This window comes from Stylophora pistillata, chromosome 4, assembly GCF_964205215.1.
Source record: "Stylophora pistillata chromosome 4, jaStyPist1.2, whole genome shotgun sequence".
Lineage (NCBI taxonomy): Eukaryota > Metazoa > Cnidaria > Anthozoa > Scleractinia > Pocilloporidae > Stylophora > Stylophora pistillata.
The window spans coordinates 4609069-4624990 of NC_142522.1; the positions used below are offsets into that span (position 1 = coordinate 4609069).

General features: G+C 39.3%; 3 protein-coding genes across 4 annotated transcripts; all 3 read right to left on the bottom strand.

Moving 5' to 3' along the window:
• Positions 1 to 3874: 3874 nt before the first annotated feature.
• Positions 3875 to 6389, bottom strand: LOC111342232 (uncharacterized). The gene is made up of 2 exons (XM_022949280.2): positions 5344 to 6389; positions 3875 to 4475 (listed from the first exon to the last, which is right to left on the bottom strand). Exons 1-2 carry the CDS (start codon positions 6112 to 6114, stop codon positions 4362 to 4364), a joined length of 885 nt encoding a protein of 294 aa, XP_022805015.2. The 5' UTR covers positions 6115 to 6389; the 3' UTR covers positions 3875 to 4361.
• Positions 6390 to 6830: 441 nt separating this feature from the next.
• Positions 6831 to 10452, bottom strand: LOC111342235 (uncharacterized). 2 transcript variants are annotated; one of them, XM_088756337.1, is made up of 2 exons: positions 9481 to 10452; positions 6831 to 7524 (listed from the first exon to the last, which is right to left on the bottom strand). In XM_088756337.1, the coding sequence occupies exons 1-2, from the start codon at positions 10285 to 10287 to the stop codon at positions 7483 to 7485; spliced, it is 849 nt and encodes a 282-aa protein (XP_088612463.1). In that variant the 5' UTR covers positions 10288 to 10452; the 3' UTR covers positions 6831 to 7482. The 2 variants fall into 2 exon arrangements, with proteins under 2 accessions (XP_088612463.1, XP_022805018.1); XM_022949283.2 differs by lacking the exon at positions 6831 to 7524 and adding an exon at positions 7526 to 8167 and having other exon boundaries at positions 9481 to 10266.
• Positions 10453 to 11507: 1055 nt separating this feature from the next.
• Positions 11508 to 15833, bottom strand: LOC111342224 (prostaglandin E synthase 2). The gene is made up of 5 exons (XM_022949273.2): positions 15373 to 15833; positions 14752 to 14945; positions 13885 to 14085; positions 13159 to 13273; positions 11508 to 11947 (listed from the first exon to the last, which is right to left on the bottom strand). The coding sequence occupies exons 1-5, from the start codon at positions 15817 to 15819 to the stop codon at positions 11819 to 11821; spliced, it is 1086 nt and encodes a 361-aa protein (XP_022805008.2). The 5' UTR covers positions 15820 to 15833; the 3' UTR covers positions 11508 to 11818.
• Positions 15834 to 15922: the final 89 nt, after the last annotated feature.

A 15922-nucleotide genomic window follows, 5' to 3' on the forward strand; every position in this document is an offset into this window, starting at 1 on the left:
TAGCGAAAATTAGACCTGAAAAAAATCAGGCCTATACGGGATTCGAACCACTGACCTCTGCGATACTAGTGCAGCGCTCTACCAATTGAGCTAACAAGCCAACTGGGAACATGCCGTTAGGTTGATTTTTTCGCTATTGCATAAATAGCGCTCTCTACTGCGAGGATCGTACATCATGCGTATAAAAATGAATGCTGTATGGATTTTCTGCAGCATTCTGAAATTTAAAAAAAATCGGGTATGACGATTTCCTAAAGGCAAGTTTTCCTTGCTTTGTTTTTTAATTTTCTCCCTAGTTTATGTATCGGTTGTAAATGAAGAGGGTGAAAGGGAAAGGAAACTGCGAGGGACTGGGAGGGCTCTTTCCTGGCCTGATACCTCGAGGTGAGCCTCCTGTACCAACTTTAAAAGGGTTAACATGACATGAAGCGATCTAACGAAGTACCCTTCTTCTGTTTGGCTTAAGAAAGAGAAGTGATGCTATTTCTATTTGCTGAATTAAGGTTGTGGTAATGTCAGATAAATTGATGGCGAGAATGTGGGCCAAATCGATGCTGAAAAGTTCCAGCTGAGCTCCCTCAAGTAATTCAATTTAACCACGCGTTCAAAATTCTGACTCAAAAGGTTCACTCGGCCGAACCAGAAGCGAAATAGCTCTCCAGGTAATTGCATAGAAATAAGAAAGGTCAAATCCAGTGAAATCTCTGAAACCTTAAAACATGGCAAATCAGCTTTCAAATAAGTAAAACATAGCCAAATAGCAACCTGACAGATACGTCAAAATCAACTTGAAGATAAGAATTTTGAAAATGTCTTACGCGGAGCGACAAAATATTACGTTATCTAGCGTTGGGACTGTTTTCATCGTTGATTTCGAGATTTTGAAGCCCGTTTATTTCCCGGTAAGTATTCTCCTGCTAGTCTGCTCCTCGTTTGTAAGGCCTGCAAAAGTGTATTCTGTTCAAGGATGGAGCGAAAAGAAGGAAAGCCCATCCTGTTCATTTTAGCCAACGGCCACGACGCGACAGACGCCATTTTGAAATATGTTGATAACTCAGCCAAACTTTTGGCCTTTGTCCCACCCCAGATAGTTGAACGACTTTTGGGACAGAGGAAACTCTAGTAGGGGAGGCAGAGGACAACGCGTTCAATCCAATTTTTAATGTCGAACAGATTTAGGATGGAGTAAGGAGGTGAATCTTACGTCCTTACGTAAACCTCATAGTATGACATAGAGGTAAAACGGACAAATGGAAAGAAAGTTAAAGCATTAGAGAAAGAAAATGCAGAAGCGAAACAAAAGAGTACAAGTAAGAGATATCTAAAAATTTTCTGTGGCGCTATTGAAAAATTTTTAAGTTTGATATCAAATACCAAAACCGATGTGGACAAGTGTTGTCATTCCTGGCCTACCACTTAGCAAGTGTCATTCCAATAGTGCTGAACGTCAGAGCTTTCAGTAAGGCATGCGACTTTGAATTGCTATCACGGGTGATTTCGCTGTTATGTCCAGTACACATGAGACACTAGGGACCTTAAGAAACCACGACGGCGACGGCAAAGAGGACGTGGAAAAACAAGAGATCTAATTGGCAGAACAATAGCTCAGCACGTGCGTTTTCAAACTTTGTACATTTCTTAGCCGTCCTATGCAAAACAACAACGTGAAATCGCCAAAATTTGCGTCGTCTGCGAACCTAAACCGCGACGGCAAATTATTTTAATTTCCATTTGGAAATTCATGTTGAAGTTGAGCTGTGGCGCTGTATGAAACAGTAAGCTCCTGCAGCCGCTTTTGAAATTCTAACTAGGAGCAGAAATTCATTTTTTAATCGAAGTCTTCCTTGGCGTCGCCGTCGTGGTTTCTTAAGGTCCCTACTAATGGTTGGTTGCAACAGTAATTACTTTATGATAAATTCTCAATAAGATTTAAAGTAACCATTGTGACAACATAAATCTCCTCAGGCTACTTTCTCTTTTGGATTTCTAAATGCTGTGTTGCACATAACTCCTTCTTCCTCTACGCACATATGCAAGAAGGGAGTAACAACGGAAAATGCCGTTTGGTGTTACAAAAATCGACTGCATCGCTGTTACGTTACATTCAAATGTGGCTACAAATTTCAATATTCAGGTCACATGCAGTAAAATAAATTCGAAACTCCATCAACTGCGTTAATAATATAAATAAATTTACCACAGTAAAGAGTTTCAAAGCCGACGTTTCGAGCGTCACCCCGTTGTCAGAGCTCGAAGCGTCAGCTTGAAATCCTCTAGGGGCAATTTGCATTATAAACTCAGTTCATAAAAGCAAACAACAGAATGATTTTACTCCTGGATAAGTTAAAGTTCGATGCATAGACAAAGAATAACAGGTTTAGATATGTGACTCGATTCCTTTTTCAGAATTTACTTTAAGGTTAAAAAAATCTCTGTGGGACACTTGGGGCATTTGAACTGGATAGTTTTCATTCTTTGTGTTGTTCGACGAAAGAATATGACGTCTACTAGCCGTCCACTATTTCAAATAAATTTTCCATTTAATTTCCAATTAATTGTTTCATATAACTAGGGTTAGTGGTCACTAAGTACAGGATGTCTGACATCAATACGCACAATCTCCATATTGTTCTCAAAATATATCCTGGGAGGCTTACTGGGAGAATTTATTTAACAATCAAGAGCTTCTTTGTGGAAGATCACTTCCTTTTTTTCTGTCCTGACCTTAATGTGTGATTCAGGGATGATCCTGTGGGGATAAATTAGACACTAGTCACTTTTAATGGTGAAAGGGTTAGTAGCGGCTCATCTAACGATAGGTCTCCGCTATGTGACATTCATCCTCTGAAGTATTTAAGAAAAAAACTAGATATTGAAAAATGAATGTTTTCAATTTTAAAAACAAGAACAGTTTGATTTCTACAAGTACATTCCCACACGAGGACTAAAAACCACGAACTGTGAAGAGTCCCCAGCTTAAGGTGGCTCTATATAGTTTTTCGGCGCGCGAAGGATGGGTACGAATGGCGCCAGCGCGCGAGTATTTAAAAGAAAAACAAAAGGAAAACGGATAAAAAGATGCAGGGTTAAAGCCTTGTAAACTTTTGTATCATGATTTTAGCGTTCCAAAGTTCTGTCTTTAGTAGCCGGTTGCCAACTTTCTCAAGTTTGGAATTTATTAATAGCGATAGGGTCAATGTCGTAAAGCTGAAGCGTAAATGGTTTTCTCAGCCAGGGCAACAAGCATAGAGAACTTACTCGACGTCTTTCTCGAGTTCCATGCAATATATTCGTTGATAAATTTCAGCCAATGATCTTTCACGTTAGCACCGTCTGTGCTTTTCACTCTGGGGAATTTAAGCAGTCACGACGGCAACGCCACGGAAGACGTCGATTAAAAAATGAGTTTCCACTTTTAGTTAGAATTTCGAAAATGGATGCATGTGTTTACCGTTTCATAGGGTGCCAGACCACAAACTCAACATAACGCATAAAAGTAGCGTTGAGTTCCAAATGTAAATTAAAACAATTTGCCGCTGCGGTTTCGGTTCGCAGACGAGGCAAATTTTGGTGCTTACACGTTGTTGTTTTGCAAAGGACGGCTAAGAAATGTACAAAGTTTTAAAACACACGTGCTAGGCTAATGTTCTATCAATTAGAGTCTATTGGTTTTCCACGTTCTCGTTGCCGTCGCCGTCGTGGTTTGCTTAAATTCCCTAATGTCCTTCACTTTAATTTCTCCCTGAAATCCTTCAATCAACTGCACGAGATACTCGGCCAACTCGATCGCTGATGACCGGTAAAAAGGATGCAGTCCATTCCTCCTCTTAATTATTTGAATGTGTTCGACTAAAAACAAAAGAATGAGTCGATCGGCGCTGGATCTGATTGAGATTTATTCTTGTTTATGCATTTTATCAAATGTTCTTTACTTTTACATGATTCCTTTACATTTTTTGCCTGTTTGTCCGTGGATTTCCCACTTAGACATCCTTTACAATACGTATAAAATTGCAAAGTTGAAATTGAAGCTACAAGCTCGGAACACCTGCATTTTTCAAGTACGTTACATTTTAGTGTACAACGTGACAAGGTATCATGTCGAGTTCGCATTTTGACTGCCTTTTAGTCTGGTTTCTTCCCTTTGATCTTTCCGGCTTGGTTGTACCTGCCAGAGGCTCACATGCCTCCACCGGCTAAGTTCTCAGGATCATTGAAACGCACAAGCCCCTCTACCACGGCAAGGTGGCAGTCCACAAGAGGGGACGTCTAGTTTTTTTAATTAACTTGGTTTACTGTTACCAATGACACCACTGACACCAACTTCCTTTACTCATCCTTATGACACCTGCACGAAAGTTCTAAATCGCGACACAGTTCTGTAAGATCCTTCTCATTTCGCTAAGCACTTCTGAAATATCTGATCCGCTGTCCAGTTCTCTTCGCTGCAACCTGACAAACTTCTGAAAGGTTTCCTGATAAGTCAAGAATGACAATCATTTGTTAAATTGATGCGAAATCCTAACCTAAAACAAATACATTGTGCATGTCTTTCTGTTCCTCTCTTATTCTTTGGTAAGTATTGCACTAAATTCAAAACAGAGAATGTCTTTTCTCCTCAACCAAAACTTTCCAAGCGTTCCCAGACTAAACAAATGTAGGATAAATTTGCATAACTGTCTTGTTTTCTTGGATATGGATTGTTTTTCAGTCACGCATGAGTTAGACATGATAAACATTTTAATCGCTTATTTGGATGGCAAAAGTTAATAAACCTACCACCATCCGAGTAAACGCGAAAAAAAGATCGAGAATGATTGATCCAATACTTTGATCGAAAGCCGGATGGTATGCTGTGATGACTTTACTTTAGTTAGCAACAGATTTTCCTTTACACTAACAGTTGGAGTCAACCTATCATTTACATAAATGTTTTGTATAGACATCCATACACATGCAGTATCCTATATCAATTAAAATTTCAGTCTACAAAATGCTCGATAGGAATAAAGCATTACAACCCGATGAAGCTAATGATATGTAACTAACTCATCGAGGGCTACCTTTATGTTTAATCAATGTGAAGCTGGTAATAAAACTATACCAAGTAGTATCAAAGCATATAAAGTTACAATTAAAGTTTGCTTCTATTTCATCATGTGTATAATTATGCGGCGACTTTGTTGGTAAGACACAGATTTGTCTTATATAGTCTCATATATTTAGCTTTAACTCTAGCTTAGCCTCGGTTCTGCTTACAATCGCGTTGTCATAAAACCCATAATTTAGGACTGCGTTATGTCTGAAAGAGAAAGTAATAATAGCGGCGATTGATTCACTTACCCTTCCACCATTTTCTAAAATCCATTCTGCTAACAACTGACTTGTTTTCGTTCCACTAAAGGCGCATACGTAATACCCATCTAATGCCACATCAACCGGAGTTCCTAAATAACGGCTATACGACCCATACAACCCAACGATGATCACCAAGCAAGCCACAAGTCCAAACCAAGATCGATGGGAACTCATAATCTTGTTACAAATGCGCAGAAAGACACTATCAACTATATCGCTATCGATACCGTCATCTGCGCCATCAACTGCACTCAAATGACCCAAAATTTCCTCGATCAAACACTTATTCCGCGTTTTAGTTTCTACCAAGAGAGCTACAACAATATCACAGCAACAAGCAGCATCCGATGCACCGCCATCTTGGCGAGCAAAAGCTTTCAACTTCACATAATCCTCGACTATATTACCGATAAACATACGTAATTCAACCTTTTCAAGCCTCTGAAGCCAATCCTCTCGCCCTATCGTAGGGAGAAACCGTTTCAAATACGACACATCCTTAACTGACAACCTACCATCTTGAATAAGAAACTCGACTAACTTGAAGATGTTACCATCTCTCTCAATATTTTCACTCAACCTTGACTCCGGAACATCATAACGGCACATAAACCTGAACGCAGCTCTATCATCAATACTTAGATCTCTTACCCACTCAATAACAAACTTCTTCAACACAAACGGAAGCTGATATTTCAACACCCCTCCTCCTTTATCAACTGGTTTCAGCCTTGAAGTCGCCGTAAGCGTAGCCATGACTGAAGCTCACAGTTTCCAATAAACTAGGAAAGACTGCACATTATAAAGAATTCATTTACCATCCGGGCACTTACTTTCGCCTGTAAACCGGAAGCCGTCGTTATTGCTTTCAGATAGAGATATGGGCTGAGTCATAGTTCGTCTCCTCTACTAACTATGGCTGAGTTGTTCAAAACCCAGGCTAGGTGTAAATTCATAATTTAGTATTAAACCTTTAAACCTCTGCAAAGAGGATTTTTTTCTGTAGTATTTTTCCCGTTTGTTTCCAGTCATATTGAGTTAAAACCAACAAAGCCATAACTTATATGTGCACGATCCTTCGTAGTAAAGCACTATTTAAGCAATAGTGAAAGTCAGACCTGAAAAAAATTCAGGCCTGTACGGGATTCGAACCACTGACCTCTGCGATACTAGTGCAGCGCTCTACCAATTGAGCTAACAAGCCAACTGGGAGCAGGCCATCAAATTAATTCGACATAAACCCGTAAGATGATAAATCAAACAACAAACATATGAAATACATATATGAACTGCGGTTATGAAACGTATATGTGCACGATCCTTCGCAGTAAAGCACTATTTAAGCAATAGTGAAAATCAGACCTGAAAAAAATTCAGGCCTGTACGGGATTCGAACCACAGGTCAGTGGTTCGAATCCCGTACAGACAAACAAAATTCAAGGACTTTTCAAGGACTTTTCAAGGACAAAAAATGGTTTTCAAGGACTAAGTTTTATTCATAAATCTAAACCATTTACGATTGAATACACATTTGCCCATCGCTCAATTAAATTGAAAACCAAGGGAAACGAAAAATTCATCGACCAAAACATAGCCAAACCCCAACATGTTTACGTTGCCCCTTAAAACAAAAGCATATGGCGGACTACCCCACATCGGAGGCCTTTCGCACGAAATTGAGGCACAGATCCAACTTTGCCTCATGTACCACTCACGTTTTATACCGACCATTTTCGCGTTTTGGTAGTTACTAGGGGACAAATTTCCCATAGCAAAATCTTTTAACTTATCAGAAAAGCGATAAGGCACACAGAAGTTGCTAAATTTCAAGGACTTTTCATGACCTACAAAAGAAATCAAGTACTTTTCAAGGACTTTTCAAGACGACCGTTAAAATTCAAGACCTTTTCAAGATTGTACGAACCATGTTGAATCTCGCTTTTCATTCGTTTCGGATTTTTCTCAATGTTAAACCGTAAGCTACACAGTGAGAGACCCATCGTTGAGTCCATAGGCACTTGTAACCAGCCCTCCAGCTCCAGCTTTTACGTGCTCACATTTTCATTGCACTTCACATACTGAATAAAACACTAACATATTTTTAACTGCCACAAACCGAAGAGTTCATGTTGCATGGCGCCTTTGTACAAGCACAGACGGTGATAACTACAGAAGAAAAAAAATTATTTATTAGTCCTTGCTGACCTCTATTACAATTTTGACGAGTGTATTATATTTTCATATTTATATGCATTTCACATTGTCATAAAACGCTGAGATGTTTGCTTCGGATAAAAATCTAACAGTTAACATCACATGGCGCTTTAAAGCAAACACATTGACAGAGGAAGCTACTGAGAAATGCACAAGGCAAAGTTTGTTCCAAAGAAATAAATGAAGAATTAGAATGTTGACTGCCTTTAGTCTGGTTTCTTCCCTTTGATCTTTCCGGCTTGGTTGTACCTGCCAGAGGCTTCCATGCCCCCGCCGGCTGAGTTCTCAGGATCATGGAAACGCACAAGCCCCTCCACCACGGCAAGGTGGCAGTCGATAAGAGGGGATGTATTGGGGGGGGGGGGGGGGGTATTTCTTAGTTTTCTTTTTAGATGTTAGACGTTATTCCCGATCTATCATAAAACGAATCTACAAGTTCATCATTTCATATTTCCATAGTAAAATTGCTTCATTGCAAATCTATGCGATTTCCAAGCAGCTCGATGGTTTTTTTTAAAATGTCTCCATTAGACGATGAAACAGAATCACTGATAGTAACTTGTTGTTTTTCTTTGATGAATTCTTGAAACGCTTCCTGTCGATTAAACCAAAGGAAGATGAGTATATGCTGTAAATCTAAGGAAACGTTGCCTGATCCTTGTATTAAGTTCGGGTATTATGGTTACTAAAAAAAAACAAAAAAACAAAAAGGCCTGCCTTTTTCGTCGATGCATTAAAATCGATAGGGAACTGAAGGACCAAAGAATGTGGTGGAAGCCTCTACAGCAAATTTTGGACCCAAAAACAGAAAAACCGATCCAAAAACACCCCCCCCCGCCCCTCCCACCCACGACAAAAAAAAAAGAAACTCGGTGCACCTCTTGATTTGATTTTCCCTCACTCTCCCTTTATCATCGTGTACAAAAAACTTTCACTTTTTAAGAACTTCTCTAGATACAACAAAAATAGTCCTAACTATCCGGAATTATCATTTTTACATCTCACGATTGTGTTTTAGAAGTAGCGCAAATTTGAATAATTTTAGCCGCATTCAAGCGCATCAATGTAACGACTGTCTGCAAAATTTTGGAAAATGTTGTTTGCGATGTGGAATGTATAGTTTGAGAAAAAAACATCTGAATTGGTCTGTTTCTGACGCAGAACTGAACAATGTTTGAAAAAATAGTTCTGAAAATAAAGTGTTCCTCAAGAGAGCTGTAAATATTATTTTATATGTTATCATTTATGAATATCTTATAATTTTCTAGACAGCTTGCAAACCTCCAAATCGCCCCAAAAATCAGTCAGTTACTGGTGAAAGGATCAAAGAAGATGAGCATAGAAATTTGCGCTGACTACCAGCAAACATGCCATTCATTGGAGAGAACATTGCCTTCGCCCGTGCATGTTTTGAGAGTTGCTTTAACATCTTTTGACAGACTGGGAGGAAATGAATACTTAACCTGCTACTGAAGCAACTTGAGGTAATTAAAAATTAAAGGTTCGCGACGACTCTCACCGAGTCTCTTGTTAATTATTCTACTTCTGATTCTAGCTGTGACTGTTTGTAGAAGCCTGCGATGCAGCAAACCACCCATCATAGTCGGCGTTCAAATAGTACAAAAAAGCGTATTCAAAAGCAGCCCATTTGAAGATCGAACCGGCCTCTGTTTACGTGGCTCAAAGAATCACTACTGTAACAAAAATTCGATCAGCCCTCGCACTTTTTACAAGGATATTTTTCATTCCCGATCAGAAACCCGAAATAACTTCTCCCCAGCTAACTAACACGATTTCCACCTCTATCCACCTCGTAATAAAACTTGCTCCATTCCGAGAACACAGCGATAATTTTTTGGCTGCAAATCTTAAGCTCATACAGGTCACGTAGTGGTTTCAATCACTTACCAGACCTCCGTTTTTAAGCATCCATTTCGAAAGTGATTTGCATGTGTTGGTGTTCGAGAAGAGACTCATATAGCAACCATCCGCTTTAACATCGGGCAACTGTGTAGGTGGCCAACTAAACGAAGCACAGAACTCGCCAATAAACACCAAATAAGACATGAACTTGGACCACGATAGCTGAGAGATCTCTGGACTAGAGTTCTCGATAATCTTCAGAATAATCCTATCTTCTTCAAATTTCTCCAGTTGGTTTATGGCCAGACAAATCACGTCCTCGTTTCTTTCTTTAACTGCCAGGAGAAACTTTACGATGTTCGCTTGATCACAGGAAAGTTTCATAGGCGCGCCACGGCGGAGGTCTTTCACCGATTTTATGTAAACTTCAATTATACTACTAAGAGAGATTTGTAGCTCGACTTCCTTCAATGATTCCAGCAAATCGCGACAGTCAACGGTAATAAGAAATTCTTCAAGTAGCGACAAGTCTGTGAGGGTAACTATGTTGGATTCCAGAAGAGACTCGATCAACGCAATGAAATCGCCATCATCAACCGGGTTGATGTCTAGCTTCGAACCCGGAATTTGTCCTTTACACCATAATTTAAATTCTGCTCGGTTGCCGAGTGTTAAAGCCTTCGCAAAGCGAAGGAGAAACCTGATGAAAACACGAGGGTAATTGTTCTGCAGCAAACTGTTCGGGGTTGAATTGCTTTGTTCAGAAAAACTCATCGACTCTACTAACACCGTTGACAAAGACAATAAATAAATTATGAAACAGGGGTACAAAACCTTAAGTTCGCAGCACATCCGGGTAATCCAGGTTTTTTTTCACTCCATAATCATTCTCGTTCCCAGAGCCTTGGCTCCTTTTTGTAGTAGCTTGTGAAATCGGGTTGAACGAAGCGATCGATACGTCCAATTGGAAGGCTGGACATATTACAAAAGTAACTAAGTTTGAAATCAAGATATTTTCTGTACTACTGGATTTCTAAGCGAGGAACATCTAGCTTAAGATTTGTATCGTATTCTCTGTTTAGACCTCCGCAGATCTAGCGCGGTAAATTCTTACAGCAAACCGATCGGCGTAACGTTGGAATCAACAGAACTCATTCGATCAGCTCTTGTCAGTTTCGACGAATAAATCGATTTAAGGAACTGAGCTTTTCGTGGAATTAATTACCTTTCTTTTCATTACTTCTAGAGATAAGATAGTCGATTTTAGTATGTATGGTGAACAAGAACACTCAAGATGGAGGAAAGATTGCGTTCCGAAGCCGAGGAGCTCCTTTCTCGAACGACCGTGCCGGTAAGTTGGATAAGTTTCACAAGGATTCGATTTAGATTTTCCAACAACCAGATATTTATAAACCTAACGTAATATTGAAGACAGGATATTGGTGCATATGCTTTCTCTACCTTGGATTAGAGGTTTGGCCAACAAAGCTTCATTTGACTGAAATGTGATTGTTTAGAACGGAACACATTCATCCGCCATTAGACCTAGCCAGAGGATTTACCATCGTTCCTATTACCCTTCGCGAATTAATAAGCGGGGAATGGTGATGATAAATGACGGCAAATCCTGCCAGGTATTGCAAAAATAGTCTCCATATTTGATAATTTCTTCCTTCGGCTACAGCCAGATATGTCAATCCCAGATTGCATGTCGTAAAATAAATTTAAAAAAAAGCTCCCAGCAATTTGTTTGTGCTTCCTTCCCTGTTGACAGACAGTTTCAGGCCCCCTCCCATTACACCCCTACATGTGAACCCTTCACTGAATTGTGCTGATTCTTGACTGACACAGAAAAAGGTTTCCTTCGTGCTATTAGGTCTGATGCTGTCAGTTAAGTCTCCCTGACTAATTTTTTTCCCTTGAAACTTTGGATTTCTAAGACTAGAAACAATTCTTCTCGCCACTCACAAACCCTACCTAAACTGCCATTATTTACAGCTTTGATTTTAAAGACCATTTCTTTAAAATATAGCATTGAAATCGAATAACCGTAAAAGTAGGTCGCGGCTGGGTAATTTAAGCGCCAGACTATATTTGTCTTCAAAATGATCAGTTATTATCCTTTACAGTTTCGTCTATCTTTAGCTGTTAATATTCCTTCCTGATGTATTAATGTTTCTTTTGTGTTTTTGTTTCTTGTATTTTTTTATCATCTTACTGAGCTAATATCTAGTGGTCTCTTTTGAGTCGCTAATGGCTATACTCATTGCAAAAAATTGAAAAAACGAAATTGTTCGTAAGGGAAGGGGAGTAGAGGAGGGAGAGGAGTTCATCTGCACATAAAAACAAGCCAACATTACACATGTATACAGCAATTTAAAGTTCAGCAAGCTCCAGCGTGGGTCTGCACAGCTTCTTTGACTCGGTTATACCATGGCTTCATTGTGGTGTGTGTCATCAAGTCTTTAAACGTATCAAGACCCTCTAAACCGCTCAGTACTCCATACACAGCCTGTAGAAAAGACATGAACAGCAGCCGATCAGATATTAGGGACTTTAAGCAGTCAGGACGGCAACGCCACGGAAGACGTCCATTAAAAAATTAGTCTTTACTTTTAGTTAGAATTTCGAAAATGGCTGCATGTGTTTACCGTCTCATAGGGCGCCAGACCTCAAACTCAACATAACGCATAAAAGTAGCGTTCAGTTCCAAATGTAAATTAAAATAATTTGCCGCGGCGGTTTCGCTTCGCAGACGACGCAAATTTTGGTGATTTCACGTTGCTGTTTTGCAAGGGACGGCTAAGAAATGTACAAAGTTTGAAAACGCACGTGCTGGGCTATTGTTCTGCCAATTAGATCTATTGTTTTTCCACGTTCTCGTTGCCGTAGCCGTCGTGGTTTGCTTAAAGTCCCTACTTTTACTGCTTTGGCTTTGGCTTTGGCTGAGGAAAAGATGCAATGAATAGAAAAGGACAAAGAGAGCTATTTCTGTTGTGAATCCCAACTACAAACAAAAATAAGAGTTTCTATAGCTCACACTTGGAGCGTTAGTCCTTCGTTATCCGCTTTGACGAAAGGGCTAACCCTCAAAACGCCAGCTTTGGGAACTCCTTACATTGAAGACTAGGAATAACTAGGAATAACAGGTCTAGATCATGTCACTCTACTCCATGCTAAGAATTTGCTTAAAGGTTGGGACGAACTAGGTACACCTGGTAAATTTCAACTGAATAGCTCTTCATCTTGGTGAAATCTGACGAAACAAAATGGCGTCTACGATAACTTGGCCACCCACCATTTCTTATTTGCCATCTACTTTCAAATTAATTGCTTCATTTTTTTCAATTAACAGGGGAGGGGAAATTTTGTAAGTCGGGTTAGTGTATACTAAATAGTTCTCAACCCCATGACCCCTGAAAATGACTGGCATCTACTTTCTCCTTGCAATATCCCCCACAAATCACACATTAAGGTCACCATAACAAAGAATGGATGATCATTGTCAGCACCTCAGAAAATGTATAGAGAACAGTATATGGAGAATATGCATACTGATCTTAGGGGGTAATTGCTTGATGTGGGTTCTGCTCACCACAGGTTTAACTATTATATGACATTGATTTTTCACCAACTGCAGTTTGTTCTCTGCTATCAATTTTCTTAATTTCAGTCAAGATTTTGAAGAGGGTTTATTTCTTTTAAAAGCACTAAATATTTCACCAGGTCTGCAAGATTTGGAGCAATTCCTCCCATGAACTTTCTTTTGCCAACAGCCTTCATCCATTTCTCTGCCTCATCATACATGGCTTGTCGCACATCATCATTGATATTGTGTCTGGAGAAGGAAAACAATCATGCTACTTTTAAGGTTTGGGAAGAAAAACAGCTTTGCCAATGTCTCAGAAATGTTGTGTTGTAAATTATATATTGGGATCCTTACTAACATCAGCCACAAATGTTAAATTTCCATAGGGAAAACAGGAGAGATCACCAAGGTAAAGTGTAGTAGAAATCTTGCATTCATGACTTCAGTGGGCAATGAAGACAACTGTGGTGTTTACTCCTTGATAAAAAATAACTTTGTCTCTTTTTGTTTTTGAGGAAACATAAAAAACGTAAATTGGTATCGAGTGTTCATCTGAATGTCCCGGGCAAACAATTGAAAATATGACATATATAATTAACAAATAGATTTCATGCAGTGTGCCTTTTCAGTAATAGAATACAGATGTTGTCAAATTGTGTTACCAAATTTTGATGTCTTTGGTAGTCTGTTTCTGAACAGAACTACTTCAACTTCAAATCTTAAGAAGTAAAACATTTGTAAAATGGCAATGTCATCTATGCATCTCTCCTTCACGTGATCATGAGAAATACTGGGGGCAACTGATCAAAATGAGTACATAATTCAGCTTATTAAATAATAACTAATTACAGATGACTTACTTTCTTTTCACATGTTTTCCCACAAAGTACATCACAACTGGCCCAGCAAAGTAAGTTGAATATTTTTCAAAAGTGCTGACATTACTTTGCTTTGTAAAATACTCAAATGCCTGCATGGCTTCCGATGCTGTGCGGTAGATATTTGGTGACAGCGTGTGAACAAATGAATTGTCCACCCATTTTCGCCATTTTCTCTGTTCCCTGCCAAACATTTCAACATACATCAATAATGTCTGTTACCATAAAGTTTATTCCTGGCCAGTTTCCTTAACCCTCTACACCTTGGCATTGTATAAATATTCTCCATACTGTTCTCTATAAATTTCCAAGGGTGCTGACAAGGAGAATTTGTTTAACAATCTAGAGCTTCATTAGTTGGTGATCATTTCCATTAATCTACTAACCTTACTGTATGATACAGGGTGTGATATTATCAGGAGAAATTAGATGCTGGTCACCCTTGGGGAGAAAAGTTTAACTGCCTATAGATTTACACAGCTAAATTTGGTTTCCTGTCCCCAAGCACTTTTCATTCTACATCTCACTTTTGGTTTATACATTCATATTAAGTATTTAGTTGTACTTTTTATCGTATAATACATTGCTTTGAAGTTGAAAATCTGTACTTTCATCCTTGCTTCTCCACCATGTTATTGAGGTGAACCATCAGTTCAAACCAGCCCGAGAAGGTACCTTAATTTAAGGTACAATTTTTCTAGACTGATCCATGTGTAGAGAGAGATGCTTAATTGGAAATTGCTCTATAATGATCTAGGTGATGGATAGAGTTTGCCTACAATCTTATATCCAGATTATGATGTTATTTTATAATTTTTCACACTTTGTCAATTATCATTGTACACCTACTTCTCTTGTTCCATGGATTTCTTATCAATAGCCTCTTTGTACATAATAAAATATCTGTTGGCATATTCTGTCTGTTCTTTGCCATCTGCACCTTTTGTAGTGATTTCAGGGTAATAAACTAAGATCTGTTCTATGGAATCTTGGCCCACCATCAGAGAGCGTAGAGCACTGATGATAACTGATGAGTCATTGATCTAAGAAGAATGATATATATCTTAGAAATAACCCATTGGGAAAGGTTTCAAAATGGCAAAACTGAATGCAATTACTTCTCACAGCAAAAAAAAAATAAATAAATAAATAAATAAAAGTTTTAAAGGTATCAGCATATTAAGGATTGAACTTTTCAATTTTACCTAGAGTAAATTCCTGAGAGGGTGGGGGGCAGGATAGGTTCAGTGTTTTTTAACAGCAATTTGAGTAGGAGGCTGGGAACGTAATCTAGACAGCCGTTGAACCAAGCACCGAAGGGGTAAGGACATGGACCCCGAAAATTGCACACTTACAATATGGGGCCGCAAAACTACACCTCACTGAATCACGTCTGTTGTGCAGTTCATCGTTTCTCTAAGACTACCGAGGTGTAACTCCTGATAAATTTGACGAATCAGGGCCTCTTACCTGCGTGTCATCCGCCATAAGTAACGGAACTTTCTTGTATTTGGAGAAACTGAGCTCTGACTTCCATAAAGGGCTCACTTCGACAGTGTTGTACTTGATTCCATAATAGTTCAGAAACGCTCGAACTTTTCCACAGAAAGGGCAGTTCTGATATTGGTACAAAGTGATTGAGATATCAGAGATCCCTTTCTTTGCAGGAAAATTCGAATCTTTGACGGGCCTTGCTTTCACGTTGTTGGAAATCATGCGGTAAGATACAAACCCGGCGAGGGTCGCTCCACAACCCGTTGCCAAAACAGCCATGAATCGCCGACTTGTACCAAAGAACTCCGGTCTATTGTTGGTAGTACTAACAAGGCGGCTTTGGACACTTCTATGCCCTCTGCTTGAGAACGATTTGCTAAGTGGAGAGCGGAAAGTTAGGCGAATAGCAATTCTCGCCGCCATAATTGAATTTGTTGTGCAACAAATTAGTTACCAGGACATTGCGGTTGACTCTTACCTAGACTCCAGTCCTGTCGAATTTGTCCTATGCATATCCGCGCAAGTC

Excerpts from the sequence above, each read along its gene's own strand:
- LOC111342235 (XM_022949283.2), bottom strand. The coding sequence starts at position 10,209 with ATGAGTTTTTCTGAACAAAGCAATTCAACCCCGAACAGTTTGCTGCAG. Across the intron at positions 8,168-9,480 it reads TGCTTAAAAACGGAGGTCTG|GAAGCGTTTCAAGAATTCAT; the intron begins GTAAGTGATTGA and ends TTTAATCGACAG.
- LOC111342232 (XM_022949280.2), bottom strand. The coding sequence starts at position 6,114 with ATGGCTACGCTTACGGCGACTTCAAGGCTGAAACCAGTTGATAAAGGA. Across the intron at positions 4,476-5,343 it reads TTTTAGAAAATGGTGGAAGG|GAAACCTTTCAGAAGTTTGT; the intron begins GTAAGTGAATCA and ends TTGACTTATCAG.
- LOC111342224 (XM_022949273.2), bottom strand. The coding sequence starts at position 15,819 with ATGGCGGCGAGAATTGCTATTCGCCTAACTTTCCGCTCTCCACTTAGC. Across the intron at positions 14,086-14,751 it reads AAATCCATGGAACAAGAGAA|GGAACAGAGAAAATGGCGAA; the intron begins GTAGGTGTACAA and ends AATGTTTGGCAG. Across the intron at positions 13,274-13,884 it reads GGAAAACATGTGAAAAGAAA|ACACAATATCAATGATGATG; the intron begins GTAAGTCATCTG and ends TTCCTTCTCCAG.